At 47.7% G+C, this 23,770-nt stretch overlaps 1 protein-coding gene across 6 annotated transcripts in view; it reads right to left on the bottom strand.

Moving 5' to 3' along the window:
- Window positions 1-2,391: 2,391 nt before the first annotated feature.
- fbxo41 (F-box protein 41) overlaps window positions 2,392-23,770 on the bottom strand; it is a 248,309-nt gene continuing 226,930 nt past the window's right edge. For 4 of the 6 annotated variants that reach the window (XM_070866554.1, XM_070866561.1, XM_070866560.1 and 1 more), the window contains exons 15-18: window positions 11,427-11,494; window positions 11,175-11,339; window positions 10,656-10,751; window positions 2,392-4,140 (exon numbers count right to left, since the gene is read on the bottom strand). In XM_070866554.1, coding sequence (XP_070722655.1) covers window positions 4,076-4,140; window positions 10,656-10,751; window positions 11,175-11,339; window positions 11,427-11,494 — 394 coding nt within the window. In that variant the 3' untranslated portion in view covers window positions 2,392-4,075. Of the gene's footprint in view, window positions 4,141-10,655; window positions 10,752-11,174; window positions 11,340-11,426; window positions 11,495-11,828; window positions 11,852-23,770 lie in introns of those variants that run through there. The other 2 variants (XM_070866562.1, XM_070866578.1) reach the window with 2 other exon arrangements.

Raw genomic sequence — 23,770 nt, 5'->3', positions numbered from 1 at the left:
AAATGAACTGTTCCAACAACCTACTATGCATCAGTATTACTGTATCTATTAAACTCTATGTTAAACTGAATCCGCCTCTGTTCACGCCCCAGATGGGCGATAAAAGTGTCTCCATGCTTACCGCCCGAGGGTAAAGGGTGTCCTCGCTCCTGGGCCCCGACCTTGCTCTTCCCGCGCCTCGCTGACGACTCCTAGGTCCTGACCCCACTGCTTGGCTTGACCTCGGTCCAATCAGCTACCTGAGATCCTGTGACACCGGTTTTGTCGCACTGTGTGATTCAGTCATCTTCTCAGGGTGGCTGACTCCTGCACCCGCTCCCACTCCCACTCCAGGGGACCCCCTGTCAATACAGACACACTCCCGGGGACCCCCTGTCAATACAGACACACTCCCGGGGACCCCCTGTCAATACAGACACACTCCCGGGGACCCCCTGACAATACAGACACACTCCCGGGGACCCCCTGACAATACAGACACACTCCCGGGGACCCCCTGTAAATACAGACACACTCCCGGGGACCCCCTGACAATACAGACACACTCCCGGGGACCCCCCTGTCAATACAGACACACTCCCGGGGACCCCCTGTAAATACAGACACACTCCCGGGGACCCCCTGTAAATACAGACACACTCCCGGGGACCCCCTGTAAAAACTGACACACTCCCGGGGACCTCATTTGAATATCGACACACTCCCGGGGACCTGCTGTGAATACTGGCACACTCCCGGGGACCTCCATTTAAATCCTGGCACACTCCTGTGCACCACCTGTAATAATGACACACTCCCGGAGACCCCCAGTAAACACTGGCATACTCCCAGGGATCCCCTGTAAATACTGACACACTCTCAGGGATCCCCTGTAAATATTGACACACTCCTGGGGACCCCCTGTAAATATTGACACTCTCTCGGGGACCCACTGTAAATGCTGCCATACTCCCGAGGACCCCCTGTAGATACTGACACACTCCCAGGGACCTCCTGTAGATACTGACACACTCCCAGGGACCTCCTGTAGATACTGACACACTCCCGAGGACCCCCTGTAGATACTGACACACTCCCAGGGACCCCCTGTAGATACTGACACAATCCCGGGGACTCCCTGTAGATACTGACACACTCCCGAGGACCCCCTGTAGATACTGACACACTCCCAGGGACTCCCTGTAGATACTGACACACTCCCAGGGACCCCCTGTAGATACTGACACACTCCCAGGGACCCCCTGTAAATACTGACACACTCCCGGGGACCCCCTGTAAATACTGACACACTCCCAGGGACCTCCCAATAAATGCTAACACACTCCTGGGATGAAGTGATTGTCTTATGAGGAAAGGTTGAGCAGGTTGGGCCTTTACTCATTGGAGTTTAGAAGAATGAGAGGTGATCTTATTGAAACGTGTAGGATACTGATGGGGCTGGACAGGGTAGATGCAGAGAGGATGTTTCCCCTCGTTGGGGAATCTAGAACTCGGCATAGTTTCAGAATAAGAGGCCGCCCATTTAAAATGGAGATAAGGAGGAATTTCTTCTCTGAGGGTTGTAAATCTATGGAATTCTCTGCCGCAGGGAGCTGTAGAGGCTGGTTCATTGAATATATTCAAGGCTGAGATCGACAAATTCTTGCACTATAGGGGAGTCAAGGGTGGGGAAGTGGACGAGGCCAAGATCAGATCAGCCATGATCTTACTGAATGGCGGAGCAGGCTCGAGGGGTCAAATGGCCTACTCCTGCTCCTATTTCTTATGTTCTTATGGGGCATAACCTCAAAAATTCGAGCTAGGCCGATCAGAGGTGATGTCAGGAAAAACTTCTTCACACAAAGGGCAGTGGAAATCTGAGACTCTCTCCCCACAGAAACCTGTTCAGGCTGGGGGTTAATTGCAAATTTCAATACTGAGCCTTTTGTTGGGTAAGGCTATCAAGGGATATGGGACCAAGGCAGGTAGACGGAGTTAACATACAGATCAGCCATGATCTCATTCAGTGGGGGAACAGGCTCGAGGGGCTGAACCACCTACTCCTGTCCCCATGTCCCTGTGTGAGCCATTTTGAGTGAGATGGATTAGCCAAGGTGAGCACAATACAATTGGGGGGGGGGAAACGACACACGGTAACTGGGGATGCGGGATGGGGGATGGAAAGACCCCCCACCCACCGGTTACAGTGACATCCCATCTGACCCCAGCCTCCCTCCACCAATCATTGGACAGCGAGCGTTCCTTACCGGGAGAAAAAAAACAGGCTTTTCCTGATCAGATGATCTCGCCATTCCTCCAAGATCAATAAGCTTCTTGACACGTGCAGGTTAAGCGTTTGTCGATTTATTGAACAGTACAAATCATGCAGTCGCATTTAAACACACACTAAATCGATGGGGCTTACGGACACAGCTGATGGTCGAGGGCTCAAAGGGCCTTACAGTTCTGGGCTCAGTATTCAGGCCCTACAAACCCTTGCAGTACAAATCCCCTCTCCCGTCTGCCACGTTATTGCTCCTTTCTAAGCTCCAGGTTCCCCCTTGTCCAAATATCCATCAATGGAAGCTACAACTGCCCTGACCATGTCTGGCTCACATCTACAGCTTTCCACCGTCACACCACAGAACGGGGACCGACCACTGGGTCATTTCCACAACACGCCTGTTCACTGACGTGGGGCAAGATGCTTTCCACTTCCTCAGGAATAAATCTCCATGTCAGGAGAATCTCACTGGACCCGCCTGTTACCAGTAACTTCGGTTAATAAAGCTGGTGCCCTTACCTATTTTGCACTGGGCTCATGAGCTCGGTATAACTCCATTCCTCCCTCATCTTATCAAAACATTTAGCTTTTGTCTCATAATTGCTATTCTACCAAAAAGTATCTTTGCTTATAAGCCTACAATTAACTCTGTAAGGACCACAACCAACTGATTACCTCCCCACTCTAGAGAAACCCCAATTACAATGATGATATCTACCCAGAGGTTCTCCTTTTGACAGGACGATAAGAACATAAGGAATAGGAGCAGGAGTCGGCCATTTGGCTCCTCGCGCCTGCTCTGCCATTCAATACAATCATGGCTGATCCGATCGTGGGCTCAGCTCCATTTCCGTGCCCGTTCCCCATAACCTTTTACTCCCTCATCGCTCAAAATCTGTCTATCTCCACCTTAAATATATTCAACGTCCCAGCTTCCACAGCTCTCTGGGGCAGAGGATTCCACAGATTTACAACCCTCAGAAGAAATTTCTTCTCATCTCAGTTCTAAATGGGCGGCCCTTTATTCTGAGACTATGCCCCTAGATTCCCCCACGAAGGGAAATATCCTCTCTCTATCTACCCTGTTGAGCCCCCCCCCATTATCTTATATGTTTCAAAAACATCATCTCTCATTCTTCTAAACTCCAATGAGTACAGGCCCAACCTGCTCAACCTTTCTTCATCATAACTGCTTCCTTCATCATCTTATTAAAAAGTGTAGCTTTTGTCTCACATAAGTAAAGATATTCTTTGGTAGAACAGCAATTATAAGTCTAGAATGAATTCTGTAAGGACCACAACCAGCTACTTGCCCCCACTCTAGAGAAAGCACAATTACAACGCAGATATCCACCCAGAGCTTGTCCTTTGGCCAGGACTACCTCTTGCCCTCGCGCCCGCCCATTATCAGCGGAGACTGATAGCTCCCTGAAGCTCAGGAGCCTCTGGCTGGGTCTTTGCTGAGATTCCCTCACTGAGCAGGAGGTCCCCTCTGCCTGAAACAGGCCCGAGTTGGAGGCCGAGTCTCGGTTCAACGGTCCAGTGGTTACTACTTAAACATGGGATGGTATTTCCCACTGCTAACGCTGAAAGCTCCCGCGCCCTCGCAGTGCGAAGAGGAATCAAAAGTGATACAAGAATAGCACGCGTCTAGTTGGAGGTTAACCCTTTGCGGAGAGTTTCCTTGCGTTAAAAAAGACAATGGTCGGTCAGACAGAGCTGGAATCAAGGCAGGTGTCACACACACGCACGCAGAGACGGCATCATGGGCTCTGGCTGACAGGCTCGGTCCGGCAATCCGCATCCGAGCACTCAACATCCTCCGGCTTGAAACTGAACGCTTCGTTTGGACAGTGTTCCTTCATCATCTGATTCATCTGCATCGCAGACAGGAGAAAGGGTGAGTGTTGCAGCAAGGGTGGGAGTGCAGGGGGAGAGAGAGATAAACAGGGAGAGAGAGAGAGAGCGCGAGGGGGGGATAGAGAGAGCAACAGTAAGAGTGATAGAGAGAGAGACAGAAAGAGATAAACAGTGACAGAGAGGGGGGGATAGAGAGAAAGAGGGATAGAGAGAGAGACAGAGTGAGAGAGAGATAAACAGTGATAGAGAGAGAGAGACAGAAAGATAAACAGTGACAGAGAGGGGGGATGGAGAGAAAGAGGGATAAAGAGAGACAGAGTGAGAGAGAGATAAACAGTGAGAGAGTGAGAGAGAGAGAGATAAACAGTGACAGAGAGCGAGAGAGACAGCAAAAGAGAGTGTTTGAGAGAGGGGGAGAGAGAAACAGTGACAGAGGGGAGAGAGAGATAGACAGAGAGAGACAGTGTGTGTGAGAGAAAGACAACGAGATAGAGACAGTGGCAGAGAAAGACAGAGGGTGAGAGAGAGACAGTGGGTGAGAAATAGAGAGAAAGAAGCGGAGAATGGAGAGAAAGAGAGAGCGAGACACACAGAGGAAGAGAGAGTGAAAGAGAGAGACCGAAAGAGTTAGAGAGACCATGACAGAGAGAGAGAGAGAAAAGAATGACAGAGAATGATTCCACCATCAGGAGGCCATTCAGCCCCCTGAGCCTGTTAGAGGAACAGAAGGCCATTCAGTCCCTCGAGCCTGTTACAGAGGAACAGGAGGGGAGGTCATTCAGCCCCTCGAGCCAGTTACACAGGAACAGGAGGAGGTCATTCAGCCCCTCGAGCCTGTTACACAGGAACAGGAGGAGGTCATTCAGCCCCTCGAGCCAGTTACACAGGAACAGGAGGAGGTCATTCAGCCCCTCGAGCCTGTTACACTGGAATGGGAGGAGGCCTTTCAGCCCCTCGAGCCAGTTACACAGGAACAGGAGGAGGCCATTCAGCCCCTCGAGCCTGTTACACAGGAACAGGAGGAGGCCATTCAGCACCTCGAGCCTGTTACACAGGAACAGGAGGAGGCCCATTCAGCCCCTCGAGTCTGTTACACAGGAAGAGGAGGAGGCCATTCAACCCCTCGAGTCTGTTACACAGGAACAGGAGGCCATTCAGCCCCTCGAGCCTGTTACACAGGAACAGGAGGAGGCCATTCAGCCCCTCGAGTCTGTTACACAGGAACAGGAGGAGGCCATTCAGCCCCTCGAGTCTGTTACACAGGAACAGCAGGAGGCCATTCAGCCCCTCGAGCTGCCCGTTACCACAGCTCCATGAATGTGGACGATACCCAGAGGGGTAAGTGGAGCTGGTGAGGTGTCTAAGGTGAATTAAGACGGTGAGAGGGAGGATGTGGTGAGGTGTTGCCTCGTGTTTGCCCTCAGTGCCGTGCTATCTCTCGCAATGAACTTCTTCTTCATTTCAGGATGGAGCTTGGTCGTCGAAGTAAGCTGCACGTTAATCCACTGCTCCTTGGGATCTAAAAACAACAGTCACAACTTCAAAAGCCTAAACAGGGCGAGAGTTCAGCACAGGTCAAAGGGACGGAGTTAGAATTCTTGCTCCCCTCGATTTCATGCTCTCCTGCCTCTGGATTTGCATTCACTCTCTCCTTCCCCTCCCTTTTATTCACGTTTTATCTCAACCCCTCGCCTCCATTCTACTCTCTCTGTATTTGCATTCTCGGCCTTCCTTTCTCTCGTCCCCCTTTTGTCTCCTCCTGTCCCCTCTTCTGATATGATTTCTATTCTCCCTTTGTGACGTTCTCAAAAGAACATCAGAAATAGGAGCAGGAGTTGGCCATTCGGCCCCTTGAGCCTGCTCAGTCATTCAACAGGATCATGGCCGATCATCGACCTCAACTCCACCTTCCCGCTCTGTCCCCATAATCCCTTCATCCCCTTCGTTACCCAAAATTATCCACCTCTGTCTTGAACATACTCAGTGTCTGAGCTCTCTCACATTTGCCCCATAAAAACATAGAAAATAGGTGCAGGAGTAGGCCATTCAGCCCTTCGAGCCTGCACCACCATTCAATAAGATCATGGCTGCTCATTCCCTCAGTACCCCTTTCCTGCTTTCTCTCCATACCCCTTGATCCCTTTAGCCGTAAGGGCCACATCTAACTCCCTCTTGAATATATCCAGTGAACTGGCATCAACAACTCTCTGTGGCAGGGAATTCCACAGGTTAACAACTCTGAGTGAAGAAGTTTCTCCTCATCTCAGTCCTAAATGGCCTACCCCTTATCCTAAGACTGTGTCCCCTGGTTCTGGACTTCCCCAACATTGGGAACATTCTTCCTGCATCTAACCTGTCCAGTCCCGTCAGAATCTTTATGTTTCTAAGAGATCCCCTCTCATCCTTCTGAACTCCAGTGAATAAAGGACCAGTTGATCCAGTCTCTCCTCATATGTCAGTCCTGCCATCCCAGGAATCAGTCTGGTGAACCTTCGCTGCACTCCCTCAATAGCAAGAACGTCCTTCCTCAGATTAGGAGACCAAAACTGAACACAATATTCCAGGTGAGACCTCACCAAGGCCCTGTACAACTGCAGTAAGACCTCCCTGCTCCTATACTCAAATCCCCTAGCTATGAAGGCTAACATACCATTTGCCTTCTTCACCGCCTGCTGTACCTGTATACCAACTTTCAATGACTGATGAACCATGACACCCAGGTCTCGTTGTACCTCCCCTTTTCCTAATCTGCCGCCATTCAGATAATATTTTGTCTTCACGTTTTTGCCCCCAAAGTGGACAACCTCACATTTATCCACATTATATTGCATCTTCCATGCATTTGCCCACTCACCTAACCTGTCCAAGTCACCCTGCAGCCTCTTAGCACCCCCCTCACAGCTCACACCGCCACCCAGTTTAGTGTCATCTGCAAACTTGGAGATTTTACACTCAATTCCTTCATCTAAATCATTGATGTATATTGTAAATAGCTGGGGTCCCAGCACTGAGCCCTGCAGCACTCCACTAGTCACTGCCTGCCATTCTGAAAAGGACCCGTTTATCCCGACTCTCTGCTTCCTGTCTGCCAACCAGTTCTCTATCCACGTCAGTACATTACCCCCAATACCATGTGCTTTGATTTTGCACACCAATCTCTTGTGTGGGACTTTGTCAAAAGCCTTTTGAAAGTCCAAATACACCACATCCACTGGTTCTCCCTTGTCCACTCTACTAGTTACATCCTCCAAAAATTCCAGAAGATTTATCAAGCATGATTTCCCTTTCATAAATCCACGCTGACTTGGACCGATCCTGTCAATGCTTTCCAAATGCGCTGCTGTTTCATCCTTAATAATTGACTCTAACATTTTCCCCACTACTGATGTCAGGCTAACCGGTCTATAATTACCCACTTTCTCTCTCCCTCCCTTTTTAAAAAGTGGTGTTACATTAGCTACCGTCCAGTCCATAGGAACTGATCCAGAGTAGATAGACTGTTGGAAAATGATCATCAATGCATCCACTATTTCTAGGGCCACTTCCTTAAGTACTCTGGGATGCAGACTATCAGGCCCTGGGGATTTATTGGCCTTCAATCCCATCAATTTCCCGAACACAATTTCCAGCCTAATAAGGATATCCTTCAGTTCCTCCTTCTCACTCGACCCTCGGTCCCCGGAAGATTATTTGCGCCTTCCTTCGTGAAGACAGAACCAAAGTATTTGTTCAATTGGTCTGCCATTTCTTTGTTCCCCGTTATAAATTCACCTGAATCCGATTGCAAGGGACCTACGTTTCTCTTCACTAATCTTTTTCTCTTCACATATCTATAGAAGCTTTTGCAGTCAGTTTTTATGTTCCCGGCAAGCTTCTTCTCGTATTCTATTTTCCCCCTCCTAATTAAACTATTTGTCCCCCTCTGCTGAATTCTAAATTTCTCCCAGTCCTCAGGTTTGCTGCTTTTTCTGCCCAATTTCTATGACTCTTCCTTGGATTTAACACTATCCTTAATTTCCTTTGTTAGCCACGGTTGAGCCACCTTCCCCGTTTTATTTTTACTCCAGACAGGGATGTAAATTGTTGAAGTTCATCCATGTGATCTTTAAATGTCTGCCATTGCCTATCCACCATTAACCCTTTAAGTATAATTCGCCAGTCTATCCTAGCCAATTCACGCCTCATACCATCGAAGTTACCTTTCCTTAAGTTCAGGACCCTAGTCTCTGAATTAACTTTGTCACTCTCCATCTTAATAAAGAATTCTACCATATTATGGTCACTCTTCCCCAAGGGGCCTCGCACAACAAGATTGCTAATTAATCCTCTCTCGTTACACAAGACCCAGTTTAGGATGGCCAGCTCCCTGGTTGGTTCCTCGACATATTGGTCTAGCAACCATCCCTAATACACTCCAGGAAATCCTCCTCCACCGCATTGCTACTAGTTTTGGTTAGCCCAATCAATATGTAGATTAAAGTCACCCATGATAACTGCTGTACCTTTATTGCACACATCCCTCATTTTTTGTTTGATGCTGTCCCCAACCTCACTACTACTGTTTGATGGTCTGTACACAACTCCCACTAGCGTTTTCTGCCCTTTGGTATTCCGTAGCTCCACCCATATCGATTCCACATCATCCAGGCTAATGTCCTTTCTTACTATTGCATTAATTTCCTCTTTAACCAGCAATGCCACCCCACCTCCTTTTCCTTTCTGCCTATCCTTCCTAAATGTTGAATACCCCTGGATGTTGAGTTCCCAGCCTTGGTCACCCTGGAGCCATGTCTCCGTGATGCCAATTACATCATATCGTTAACTGCTATCTGCGCAGTTAATTTGTCCACCTTATTCCGAATACTCCTTGCATTGAGGCACAGAGCCTTCAGGCTTGTCTTTCTAACACACTTTGCCCCTCTCTGTGAGAGAGAAAGATAGACAAGGAGTGGGAGAGAGAGTTAGAGAGAGACAGAGGGAGAGCAAGACAGATGGAGAGGCAAAGAGAGAGAGACAAGGAGAGAGGCAGAAAGAGAGCTGCACACAGATGGAGAAAGAGATAGAGACACTTGGAAAGATAGAGACAAAGAGAAAGGGAGACATTGAGAGAGGGAGACCGAGACAGACAGAGAGTCAGAGAGAGAGAAAATAGTGATAGAGAGAGAGAGACAAAGCAAGAGGCAGGGAGAGAAACAGAGAGAGGGGCAAAGAGAGGCAGAGAGAGAGAGAGCGAGGCAAAGAGAGATAGACAGACAGAGCGAGAGAGGCAGAGAGAGATATGCACAGAGTCTTGGAGAGAGAGAGAGAGAGAGTGTCTTGGAGAGAGATAGAGACAATCAGAAATGGAAAGATGGAGAGAGTGAGAGAGACGAAGACACAGAACGAGAAAGCGATAGAGAGTGAGAGTCAGAAAAATATATATAGAGAGAGACATATATGAGGAGAGACTGGATCGACTGGGCCTGTATTCACTGGAGTTTAGAAGGATGAGAGGGGATCTCATAGAAACATGTAAAATTCTGACAGGACTGGACAGGTTAGATGCGGGAAGAATGTTCCCAATGTTGCGGAAGTCCAGAACTCGGGGGTCGCAGTCGAAGGATAAGGGGTAAGCCATTTAGGACTGAGATGAGGAGAAACCTCTTCACTCAGAGAGTGGTGAACCTGTGGAATTCTCTACCACAGAGAATTGTTGAGGCCAGTTCGTTGGATTTATTCAAAAAGGAGTTAGATATGGCCTTTACGGCTAAAGGGATCAAGGCGTGTGGAGAGAAAGCAAGAAAGGGGTACTGAAGTTGAATGATCAGCCATGATCTTATTGAATGGCGGTGCAGGCTCGAAAGGCCGAATAGCCTACTCCTGCACCTATTTTCTATATTTCTATTATAGAGAGAGTGAGAGAGAGAGAGTCAGAAAAATATAGAGAGAGAGAGACAGAAAGAAAGGGAGATAAAAAGAGAGATTACATCAGCGAGAATGAGGGGGAGTTGAGCTGGAAGCCGAGAGCAGATTACTGAAGCAGCACATTATATATTCCCGTGTTTGCCCCAATGATTTTACCCAGCGAATACAAGAGACAGCAACTTGTGTTGTGACAGCACTGACCGGGCAAAGCCAGTGACCGACAGTGATGGGAGCTTTGGGAGACTCGGGCCCGATATATTTGCGCCTGACTATGACAGAGGGATGGATTTAATTTCCCTGAATTGTTGAGGATTTGCAATGTTCTCACCCTCAACAAAATCCCCCTGAAAGGTGGGAGATTCCTCAGGTGTGGACAGAGGGTCATCTGATGCGAAACAGTCCCGGTGTCTGAGGGTCAAATATAGACATCATGAATTTCACTGGGATTTTGACTGATTGATGGACTGGAGAGAGACAGAGAGAGAGAGATACAGACGGGGACACAGAGAAAGAAAGAGAAAAAAGAGAGAGAGACACACACACAGACAGATAGAGAGAGGGAGACTGATGATTTTGGCCGTTATTAGGATGCACAGTCTGTGTAGAATGGACCTCACAAGGCAGATACCTGAGGCTGCAGACCCCACTGGGATGGTGGATGGATGGTCAGTGGATTCGAGAGTCGATTGTTCCTCGGGCCCCTGAGTTGGGGATGTCTCTGGATCTGTAATAAAGGAAGAGAGACATGGGAGTGTGCAGAGTGGAGAACACCAGAACAGGTCATCAGGCTGGTACTAGAGTCCGGAGAATGTCACACCACCAGTCTTTATATAACCCAGAATATCCCAATCCCACTCCCCGTGACCTGTAAAGCCAGGAGAGGGAGGATGGGGTACCCAGCGCTACACTGGGGGTCTATCACCATCAGTGGGCACCACAGGGAACAGAGTGTCCGACACACACAGAGAACAGCGTCTGATTCAGCTCCTGGAGCTTTGGTGGAAAGATCACTTTGTGTTTCAGATCCTTTATCCGTGGTGTTCCTTACAACCAGGAGGGGCCTGCCGCGTGTAACTTTCTTATCGCTGTGGATGACACGGGACATCCCAGTGTCACCCTGCTGGGACATTCACAATCGGCAATGTACCTGTGCAATAAGCAGCATCACAGGCGGGTGTTGGCTTCAACTCATAAATGAAGTAACTGGTGCAGTTTTTGATCTTTATCTCCCGGGTCATGTAGCAGCGATTTCCATACCCAGTAAAACACTCTGTCCTCGTCACTTCTCCCTGGCCCACGGTGGGATGAGCTCCTGAAATGAGGATTATAAATATTGAAGGATGTAACCGAGGTGAACAGTGCTGGACAGTGAATCTGAGATTATAAAGTCTGAAAGTACCATTTAACCAGCCTGTGGTGCAGTGATGGTGTGGGACCTCAGTCTCCGGAATCTGCCATCCGCCAGAACTGAAACAATCACACAGTCAGCCTCTGAATTGATTCAATTGTCAACCGATAGACTGTTCCCCTTTCCCTGTATCCACTCCCTGCCCCATTGCTCTGACTGATGATCCCGCTCTCTCTCTACACAACCGCTTCCTAATCTCACACTTTGCTCTTTTTTCGACATTTACTCTTGGTTAATGGCTAGTTTATCTGCCATTTTCCCCTCACGTTACCTTTTAAATCTGTACCATCCTTGGACAAGATCCTGATCACACTGACCGTTTCTGATACACTCAGTCCGACCACAATCCGTGCTCCTCCAGGGCTGGTCCAGGTCTGTGTGATCTACACACGGGTCAATGAGTGCGGAGTCTGTGACTGAGTGACAGACAGATGTTTAATGTTAATATAGAGCACAGTTAATGTTACACAGCGACTTGTACCCCCCGAAGCACCAATAACTTCAGTATCACTCTCCGCCCTGGTATTAATCCCCCAAATTAAAGCTGGACCCTTTCCTCCTTCTCTAAACCAGGTTTCCATCTGTCTCCCAGCTCAGCCTCCCCTCCACCTCACTGCTCACAGACAGTCCTCATGGGTATCTCAGTCCCTGGGTGAACACTGAGTGCAGAGGGTGGGGACACTGGATGGTCAGTGGGAGATACCGTGGGGTATCTCAGTCCCCAGGTGAACACTGAGTGCAGAGGGTGGGGACACTGGATGGTCAGTGGGAGATACCGTGGGGTATCTCAGTCCCTGAGTGTAGAGGGTGGGGACACTGGATGGTCAGTGTCTCAATCCTGGTGTGAAACTTGATTAGAAATAATTTGCTGTTCTTGGTTCTTCATTGATAAATCTGTCATTTTTTATATATGTCAACAATGTAAATATTAATACTGAATATGTAAATCAATTGGAGGCTGACTATCAAAAGTATTTTCATAATATATACAAATGGCCTGATAAATATTCTGATAGAATATCATAGATTCATAGAATAGTACATCACAGAAGGAGGCCATTCGGCCCATCGAATCTGCGCTTGCTCCTTTAAACAGAAATTCAGTTGCTCCCGATCCCACGCTCTTTCCCCACATCACTGCAGTTTTTTCTCCTTCAATTAATCATCCAATTCCCTTTTTTTCCACCATCCTACCAGACAGTGTATTCCAACTTTTCTTTTATTCGTTCCTGGGATGTGGGCATCGCTGGCGAGGCCGGCATTTATTGCCCATCCCCAATTGCCACTTGAGAAGGTGGTGGTGAGTCGCCTTCTTGAACTGTCCCAAGATGCTTCACGTGTGTTATAAGACAACAATTTGACACTGAGCCAAAGAAGAAGAAATTATGGCAGATGACCAAAAGCTTGGTCAGATTGATAGTGTTGAGCATGGAGAAAGAGTCAGACTGAACACCGTGAGCTCAAAGGACTCCAGGGAAGAGCCCTCTGGTGGCCATACAGAGTAAATACAAGTCCACATATATAACAACACTCCCCCCCCCCCCCCCCCACAAAGTCAACAGTGTAACTATTTACAATGTGAGTCGATCTGGGGCCCTTCTTGCCCTGGTTGATCGTCTCGGTCTGAAAGCTGGTGTTCTTGAATCATTTGTTGGGCCCTCACTGGGCTGCTGTGCAGCTGGCCTTGCTGGGCTGTCTGATGTGTTGGGCCCTGCTGGGCTGCTGTGGATGATGGGTTCTGCTTCATGGTCAACCGTGGTGCCGGTTGCCACTGGTGTGTATGTTGGGGGGGGTCAAAAAAGGTAGGGTCCAAAGTGGGTTGCTCAGGGTTGTTCGTGAATCTGAGTTTGATTTGGTCCAAGTATTTCCGGTGAATGAGTCCATTTGAAAGTTTGACCCGAAACACCCTGCTCCCCTCTTTGGCCACGACAGTGCCGGGAAGCCGCTTGGGACCTTGTCCATAATTTAATACAAATACAGGATCATTGACTTCAATCTCACGTGACACATTTGCACTATCATGGTATGCACTTTGTTCAAGCCGCCTACTCTCTACCTGTTCATGTAGATCAGGGTGAACTAACGAGAGCCTTGTCTTAAGTGCTCTTTTCATGAGCAGTTCAGCAGGTGGGATCCCAGTGAGTGAGTGTGGTCTCGTGCAGTAGCTAAGCAGGACTCAGGATAGGCGATTCTGCAGTGAGCCTTCAGTTACCCTCTTCAAGCCTTGCTTTATGGTTTGCACTGCTCGCTCTGCCTGACCATTGGACGCTGGTTTAAACGGGGCAGATGTGACATGTTGAATCCCATTACAGGTCATGAATTCTTTGAACTCAGCACTGGTAAAACATAGAAACATAGAAAATAGGTGCAGGAGTAGGCCTTTCGGCCCTTCAAGCCTGCACCGCCATTCAATAAGATCATGGCTGATCATTCCCTCAGTACCCCTTTCCTGCTTTCTCTCCATACCCCTTGATCCCTTTAGCCGTAAGGGCCATATCTAACTCCCTCCTGAATATATCCAATGAACTGGCATCAACAACTCTCTGCGGCTGGGAATTCCACAGGTTAACAACTCTCTGAGTGAAGGTGTTTCTCCTCATCTCAGTTCGAAATGGCTTACCCCTTATCCTATGACTATGTCCCCTGGTTCTAGACTTTCCTAACATCGGGAACATTCTTTCCGCATCTAACCTGTCCAGTCTCGTCAGAATCTTATACGTTTCTATGAGATCCCCTCTCATCTTTCTAAACTCCAGTGAATAAAGGCCCAATTGATCCAGTCTCGCTTCGTGTGTCAGTCCAACCATCCCTGGAATGAGTCTGGTGAACCTTCACTGCACTCCCTCAATAGCACGAACGTCCTTCCTCAGATTAGGAGGCCAAAACTGAACACAATATACCAGGTGAGGCCTCACCAAGGCCCTGTACAACTGCAGTAAGACCTCCCTGCTCCGATACTCAAATCCCCTAGCTATGAAGGCCAACATACCATTTGCCTTCGTCACCGCCTGCTGTACCTGCATGCCAACCTTCAATGACTGATGAACCATGACACCCAAGTCTCGTTGCACCTCTCCTTTTCGTAATCTGCCACCATTCAGATAATATTCTGCCTTCGTGTTTTTGCCCCCAAAATAGATAAACCCACATTTATCCACATTATACTGCATCTGCCATGCATTTGCCCACTGACCTAACCTGTCAAGTCACCCTGCAGCCTCTTAGCATCCTCCTCACAGCTCGCACCGCCACCCAGCTTAGTGTCATCTGCAAACTTGGAGATATTACACTCAATTCCTTCATCTAAATCATTAATGTATATTGTAAATAGCTGGGGTCCCAGCACTGAGCCCTGCGGCACCCCACTAGTCACTGCCTGCCATTCTGAAAAGGACCCATTTATCCCGACTCTCTGCTTCCTGTCTGCCAACCAATTCTCTATCCACGTCAGTACATTACCCCCAATACCATGTGCTTTGATTTTGCACACCAATCTCTTGTGTGGGACCTTGTCAAAAGCCTTTTGAAAGTCCAAATACACCAGATCCACTGGTTCTCCCTTGTCGCTCACCAGGACATTGGGTTAGCCATGTGTGGCAAACATGGCCCACAGGCTTTCAGTAGTGGCAGCGGACGTGCTAGCCGACATTATCTCACGTTCACTCCACTTGGAATACGCGTCTACCACCACAAGGAACATTTTACCCAAGAACGGGCCTGCATAGTCGACGTGTACCCTAGACCAGGGTTTGGAGGGCCAAGACCATAAATTTAGCGGCACCTCCCTGGGTGAATTGCTTAACTGCGAGCATGTATTACATCTGTGAACGCAGGACTCTAAGTCCACATCGATACCGGGCTACCACACATGGGATCTGGCTATCGCTTTCATCATTACGATGCCTGGGTGAGTACTGTGGAGGTCGTTGATAAAGGTATCTCTACCCTTCTTGGGGACCACTACTCGATTGCTCCACAGAAGGCAGTCTGCCTGTATAGACATTTCACCTTTGCGCCGCTGAAACGGCTTTATCTCTTCCTGCATTTCCACTGGGACACTGGACCAGCTCCCGTGAACATAAGAACATAAGAATTAGGAACAGGAGTAGGCCATCTAGCCCCTTGAGCCTGCTCTGCCATTCAACAAGATCATGGCTGATCTGGCCGTGGACTCAGCTCCACTTACCCGCCCGCTCCCCATAACCCTTAATTCCCTTCTTGGTTAAAAATCTATCTATCTGTGACTTGAACACATTCAATGAGCTAGCCTCAACTGCTTCCTTGGGCAGAGAATTCCACAGATTCACAACCCTCTGGGAGAAGAAATTCCTTCTCAACTCGGTTTTAAATAGGCTCCCCCGTATTTTGAGGCTGTGCCCCCTAGTTCTAGTCTCCGCGACCAATGGAAACAACCTCTCTGCCTCTATCTTGTCTATCCCTTTCATTCTTTTAAATGTTTCTATAAGATCACCCCTCATCCTTCTGAACTCCAACGAGTAAAGACCCAGTCTACTCAATCTATCATCATAAGATAAGCCCCTCATCTCCGGAATCAGCCTAGTGAATCGTCTCTGTACCCCCTCCAAAGCTAGTATATCCTTCCTTAAGTAAGGTGACTAAAACTGCACGCAGTACTCCAGGTGCGGCCTCACCAATACCCTATACAGTTGCAGAGGACCTCCCTGCTTTTGTACTCCATCCCTCTCGCAATGAAGGCCAACATTCCATTCGCCTTCCTGATTACAGCCTTCCTAAAGCACATGGGATTGGGGGTAGTGTGCTGACGTGGATTGAGAACTGGTTGTCAGACAGGAAGCAAAGAGTAGGAGTAAATGGGTACTTTTCAGAATGGCAGGCAGTGACTAGTGGGGTACCGCAAGGTTCTGTGCTGGGGTGTCAGCTGTTTACACTGTATATTAATGATTTAGACGAGGGGATTAAATGTAGTATCTCCAAATTTGCGGATGACACTAAGTTGGGTGGCAGTGTGAGCTGCGAGGAGGATGCTATGAGGCTGCAGAGTGACTTGGATAGGTTAAGTGAGTGGGCAAATGCATGGCAGATGAAGTATAATGTGGATAAATGTGAGGTTATCCACTTTGGTGGTAAAAACAGAGAGACAGACTATTATCTGAATGGTGACAGATTAGGAAAAGGGGAGGTGCAACAAGACCTGGGTGTCATGGTACATCAGTCATTGAAGGTCGGCATGCAGGTAGAGCAGGGCCTTGGTGAGGCCACACTTGGAGTATTGTGTACAGTTTTGGTCTCCTAACTTGAGGAAGGACATTCTTGCTATTGAGGGAGTGCAGCGAAGGTTCACCAGACTGATTCCCGGGATGGCGGGACTGACCTATCAAGAAAGACTGGATCAACTGGGCTTGTATTCACTGGAGTTCAGAAGAATGAGAGGGGACCTCATAGAAACGTTTAAAATTCTGATGGGTTCAGACAGGTTAGATGCAGGAAGAATGTTCCCAATGTTGGGGAAGTCCAGAACCAGGGGTTACAGTCTGAGGATAAGGGGTAAGCCATTTAGGACCGAGATGAGGAGAAACTTCTTCACCCAGAGAGTGGTGAACCTGTGGAATTCTCTACCACAGAAAGCTGTTGAGGCCAATTCACTAAATATATTCAAAAGGGAGTTAGATGAAGTCCTTACTACTAGGGGGATCAAAGGGTATGGCGAGAAAGTGGGAAGGAGGTACTGAAGTTGCATTTTCAGCCAAGAACGCATTGAATGGCGGTGCAGGCTAGAAGGGCCGAATGGCCTGCTCCTGCACCTATTTTCTATGTTTCTATGTTTACCTGCTGCACCTGCAAACTAACTTTTTGGGATTCACGCACAAGGACCCCCAGGTCCCTCTGCACCGCAGCATGTTGTAATTTCTCCCCATTCAAATAATATTCCCTTTTACTGTTTTGTTTCCCAAGGTGGATGACCTCACACTTTCCGACATTGTATTCCATCTGCCAAACCTTAGCCCATTCGCTTAACCTATCTAAATCTCTTTGCAGCCTCTCTGTTTCCTCTGCACAACCCGCTTTCCCACTAATCTTTATGTCACCTGCAAATTTTGTTACACTACACTCTGTCCCCTCTTCCAGGTTATCTATGTATATTGTAAACAGTTGTGGTCCCAGCACCGATCCCTGTGGCACACCACTAACCACCGATTTCCAACCCGAAAAGAACCCATTTATCCCGACTCTCTGCTTTCTGTTAGCCAGCCAATTCTCTATCCATGCTAATACATTTCCTCTGACTCCGCGTACCTTTATCTTCTGCAGTAACCTTTTGTGTGGCATCTTATCGAATGCCTTTTGGAAATCTAAATACACCACATCCATCGGTACACCTCTACCTACCATGCTCGTTATATCGTCAAAGAATTCCAGTAAATTAGTTAAACATGATTTCCCCTTCATGAATCCATGTTGCGTCTGCTTGATTGCACTATTCCTACCTAGATGTCCCACTATTTCTTCCTTAATGATAGTTTCAAGCATTTTCCCCACTACATATGTTAAACTAACCAGCCTATAGTTACCTGCCTTTTGTCTGCCCCCTTTTTTAAACAGAGGCGTTACATTAGCTGCTTTCCAATCCGCTGGTACCTCCCCAGAGTCCAGAGAATTTTGGTAGATTATAACTAATGCATCTGCTATAACTTCCGCCATCTCTTTTAATACCCTGGGATGCATTTCATCAGGACCAGGGGACTTGTCTATCTTGACCAGGGGACTTGTCTACCTTGACCAGGGGACTTGTCTACCTTGACCAGGGGACTTGTCTACCTTGAGCACACTGCTTTTGACTAGAGATAATAAGGGATCCTGGCTTGTCCAGGTTTTGATCTGCCGATCAGTGATGGGTGATTGCTCACTCTCAAATGCTTCCATAACCATGATCTGCGGGCTGCACCATTTCCACCCCCGCGATGGGCAATAGCAGCCCACTGAGAGCATCAACGCAGTTTTCTGTGCCTGGCCTGTGGCGGATGGCGTAGTTGTATGCGGACAACGTGAGCGCCCATCTCTGGATGCGGGCCGATGCATTGGTATTTATCCCTTTACTCTCGGAAAACAGGGATATAAGTGGCTTATGGTCAGTTTCCAATTCAAATTTTAGCCCAAACAGGTATTGATGCATTTTATTTACCCCATAGACACACGCATCGCTTCTTTTTCAATCATGCTGTAGGCTCTCAGCCTTCGACAGACTCCTGGATGCATAAGCAACCGGTTGCATTTTCCCGAAATCATTAGCTTATTGCAATACACACCCGACGCCATATGACGACGCATCACCTGCTAGTACCAAACGCTTACATGGATCATGCAACACAAGCAATTTGTTTGAGCATAACAATTTTCTCACTTTTACAAAGGCATTTTCTTGGCTTTTGCCCCAAACCCATGGTGCATTCCCGATTGCCTCCGTCTTCATGTTAGTGGGCCTGATGCCGTCTGCCGCAATCCTCCTTCCCAAGAACTCCACTTCAGGTGCCAGGAAAACGCACTTCGAGCGTTTTAACCTGAGCCCCACGTGGCTGAGTCAACTAAGAACCTCTTCCAGGTTCTGCAGGTGCTCAACTGTGTTCGACCTGTGACCAAGATGTCCATTTAGTTTAACATTCAGCATTATTGGGGGGCAATTTGTGGTGAATGTGTGCACCCCATGCACTTCTGCCTCCTCTATCTGAGGCTCTGGTTCGTTGTGATCCTCTGTGGATCTGTCCTCCTCTGCAACGTGGTGGTTTGCAGGTTTAACAGGCTTTGCAGCTCGCCTGCACACTCGTTGGAGGTGTCCCATTGTTCCACAGCCCTTGCAAACGTACTCTTTGAATCGGCATGAATGGAAATGATGATCACTCCCGCAGCGCCAACAAGGTGTTAATGACCTTGCATTCATCACCCTTGATGGTGGACTCTGGGACATCTGCGGATGTGCAGCTGCAGGTATGTGTGACCTGCCCTGTACGTTACGATTCGAAAACAACATCACTTTGTTCACAAACTTGTGTGCTGAGAGATTTGCTTAGTATTGTCACTGGTGGCAATGAACACCTCGGCTATCGCTCTGGCCTTACTCAAGGTTGGGGTCTCTACAGTCAAAAGTTTGCGAAGTATTGTCTTGTGGACAATGCCAAATACGAAAAAGTCTCTGAGCATGTGCTCCAAATGTCCTTCAAATTCGCAATGTCCTGCAAGGCGTCTTAGCTCGGCGACATAACTTACCCCTTCCTGGCCTTCAGACCTTTTGTAGGTGTAGAACCGGTACCTCGCCATCAGAATGCTTTACTTCGGGTTCAAATGCTCTCGGACCAGTGTGCACAAATCGTCGTACGATTCTCCGTGGGTTTCGCTGGAGTGAGCAGGTTCTTCATGAGGCCATACGTTGGTGCCCCACAGACGGTGAGGAGGATCGCCCTTCGTTTGGCAGCGCTCTCTTCCCCATCTAGCTCGTTGGCCATGAAGTATTGGTCGAGTCGCTCCACAAAAGTTTCCCAATCATCTCCCTCCGAAAATTTCTCCAGGATGCCCACTGTTCTCTGCATCTTTGGGTTCGCTATCTGTATCTCGTCGCCAGTTGTTGAGTATGGAGAAAGAGTCAGACTGAACACTGTGAGCTCAAAGTAAAGTGTGACCTTAGTCTTTTATTGCAGGTCTCTAGAGTGCGCCTCAAACCTGTGCAGCCTCCTTAAATATCTGTGCTCCCAAGGGATTATGGGATCCCTTGGGACTCCAGAGGAAGAGCCCTCTGGTAGCTGTACAGAGTAAATACAAGTCCACATATATAACAAGTAGGTTTTAAGGAGCGTCTTAAAGGAGGAAATAGAGGCTCAGAGGTGGACAGATTTAGACAGGACATTCCAGAGCTTGGGGCCTAGGCAGCTGAAGACACAGAGATTATAATGAGCGATTATAATCAAGGATGCTCAAGAGGTCAGAATTAGGGGAGCACAGACATCTTGTGGGGCTGTGGGGGTGGAGGAGATTACAGAGATAGGGAGGGGCGAGGGCCATGGAGGGATTTGAAAATAAGGAAGTGGATTTTAAAATTGAGCTGTTCCTTAACCGGGAGCCAATGTAGGCCAGCAAACACAGGGGTGATAGGTGAATGGGACTTGGTGCGAGTTAGGACATAGGCAGTCGAGTTTTGGATGATCTCAAGTTTACGTCGAGTAGAATGTGGGAGGCCAGCCAGGAGTGTTTTGGAGTAGTCAGGTCTAGAGGTAACAAAGGCATGGATGAGGGTTTCAGCAGCAGATGAGCTGAGGCAGGGGCGGAGACGGGCGATGATAGAGGTGGAAATAGGCGGTTTCAGTTATTCTGCGGATATGTGGCCGGAAGCTCATTTCAGGGTCAAATATGAACCAAGGTTGCGAACAATGTGGATCAGCCTCAGACAGATGTTAGGGAGAGAGGTGGAGTCAGTGGCTACGGAACGGCGTTTGTGGTGGGGACTAAAGACAATGGCTTCGGTCTTCCCAATATTTCATTGGGGAACATTTCTGCTCATCCAGAACTGGATGTCGGTCAAGCAGTCTGCCAATCAATAATGCAGATATTAAATATATATCACAAATGCATAATAAATAATATGAATAATAATTCAAAAATTAAAGATATATTGCAAATACATAATGAACTGAAAATTGAGACCTCTCTGGGTGCATACGATGTGCGCACACACAAAGAGGCTTCTCCAATGCTGGACATCCACGGGTCAGAGATGGGGGGCTATTTGCCCAACTCTTGCCCAGCGAATGTCCTTCAAACTCTTATGCCTGGTTAAAAGCAGATGTATAGCCTACTTTTACCAGCGTAGGACTTTTAAAACAGAGAACAAAATACATGTCATTACTTTTAAGGGCATAAGGGAGTCAAGGTTTATGGGGAGTGGGGCAGGGAAGCCAAGATCAGATGAGCCATGATCTTATTGATGAACGGAGCAGGCTCGAGTGGCCAGACGGCCTACTCCTGCTCTTATTTCTTATGTTCTTATTTTTATATTAAAAAAAACCTGTCCGTGAAGGGAAGTTTATTTTGAACACTGTTAAAACATTTTTTTTTAATTCGCAAAACTAAAATTCTCTCTCAAACATTTAATTTAATGTAATTTCTATTAACTTAAAAAAAATGGTGCTTTCTTTATTTATGTCGGTGTTTTATTTGATTTTAGGGATATTCTCATTGATGGTAACCGAGCTCGGAGCTCCCATTACTAGGCACGAGAATGCTACATTGTGATTGGTGGTCCAGACCCACGCGATCCCAGGATACACATATGATCCTGCAAGACATGTTCCTGTACGCAGACTGTGCAGCTAGGCCTTGGAGCGCTAGTCAACGTTCCTCCGGGTCCACCAGGTATTTTCATCAAAAGAATTTCGGTTGGAGGCGTTCGCCCGTGGGAAGCCTCCAACCCCAATTTTCCCCCAATAAATATCAATAATGCAAGTATTAAATATCTCATCATCATCATAGGCAGTCCCTCGGAATCGAGGAAGACTTGCTTCCACTCCCAAAGTGAGTTCTTTGGTGAACAGTCCGATACGAGAGCCACAGACCCAGTTACAGGTGGGACAGACATTTGTCGAGGGAAGGGGTGGGTGGGGTTGGTTTGCCGTGCGCTCCTTCCGCTGCCTGCGCTTGGCCTCTTCATGCTCCTTGCATCGAGACTCGAAGAACTCAACGGCCTCCTGGATGGACTTTCTCCACCTCGGGCGGTCTGCGGCCAGGGTCTCCCAGGTGTCAGTGGTGATGTTGCACTTTACCAGGGAGGCTTTGAGGGTGTCCTTATAACGTTTCCGCTGTCCTCCTTTGGCTCGTTTACCATGAAGGAGCTCCGAATAAAGCATTTGCTTAGGGAGTCTCGTATCAGGCATGCGAACTATGTGGCCTGCCCAGCGAAGCTGATCGAGTGTAGTCGCAAATGCATAATAAATAATATCAATAATGAAAGTATTAAAGCCTATAACAAATGCATAATATCAGTAATGCAAATATTAATGACATATTACAAATGCTGAATGTTTACATCTGTTCAGTAATTAAGAATATGTGTATAATATTGTGCAAGTATGTACGGCCTGGAATTACGATGAATTTACAGCACAGAAAGAGTCCATTTTGCCGAACTGGTCCTAACACTGTTTATGCTCCACACGAGCCTCCTCCCAGCCGTCTACATCACACCCTATCAACATATCCTTCTATTCCTTTCCCTCTGTGTGTTCATCGAGCTCAGCCATGAATAATCTCTGACTCTCGCCTCAGCATCTCTGCATGGTGATGAGCTCCACATTCTCACCACTCTCTGGGTAAAGAAGTTTCTCCCGAATTCCCTACTGGATTTATTTGTGACAATCTTATATTGATGGCTCCTGAGATTTCGTCTCGCCCACAAGTGGAAATGAAGGGAAAATGGGAAGGCTTCGCTTCCCACGAGCGGGCCCTTTTATAGAAAGGGTCGACGCTCGTCCCAACGCTCATAGCAGCCCTCGAAGTATTAGACGGGGACGGATGGCAAGGTATAACAATCTTTAATTACAGACGTCCGGGAACACTTCTCATCACAGCCACCTGTGAGTGGAGACGTTCCCTGAATAGCAAAATTGTACATCATTTATACCTTTCATAGATCCCTTCGCCCCTCGGTACAACCTCCCTCGATCTCTAATTGGGTTACCTTATTAGTAATATTTTGGATTGACAAACCAAGATCTCAAGGCATCTTTTATACCTTAACTGGGATGATCTCATTGGATTAGAATTTGCTGATTGTACATAGCGCCTAAAAGTCTGATTAGAGTCTTTTCACAGAGTCTCATCTTGTCGGACTGGACATACCTTAATGTTATCTAGTGTTTTAGTACATCAATGTTGAATCAGAGGCCTCTGGGTCCTTGGTGCTGGAATATGTCAGAATGTGAGGTCAGCCACACACCTTCTGTCCCTTTTGCTGAGCCGATGTAGAAACCAGCACTTTAAACCTTATTTCACTTATACCCCTAATACCAATTTTCTCTTACAAAACATCTTCTATAAGTTTACTGCCATCATTTTAAAGACCTGTACCAGGTTCCCCCCTTCAGCCTTCTCCTTTCCAGAGAAAAGAGCCCCCAGCCAGTTCAGTCTTTCCTGAGAGTTATAACATCGCAGTTCTGGTATCATCTTGTCAATCCTTTATCGCACCCTCTCCAGTGCCTCTACATCCTTTTTGTGTAATATAGAAGCCAAAACTGTGCACAGAAATGATGGAATACCTATCACACATCCAGAGGTTTTAAATCTGATCAGTAATTAAAAGTATAAATAATAGGAAT

This window comes from Pristiophorus japonicus, chromosome 2, assembly GCF_044704955.1.
Source record: "Pristiophorus japonicus isolate sPriJap1 chromosome 2, sPriJap1.hap1, whole genome shotgun sequence".
NCBI classification, from domain to species: domain Eukaryota; kingdom Metazoa; phylum Chordata; class Chondrichthyes; family Pristiophoridae; genus Pristiophorus; species Pristiophorus japonicus.
The sequence above is the reverse complement of the archived record's forward strand: the minus strand, read 5'-3'. Positions and strand labels throughout refer to the sequence as shown.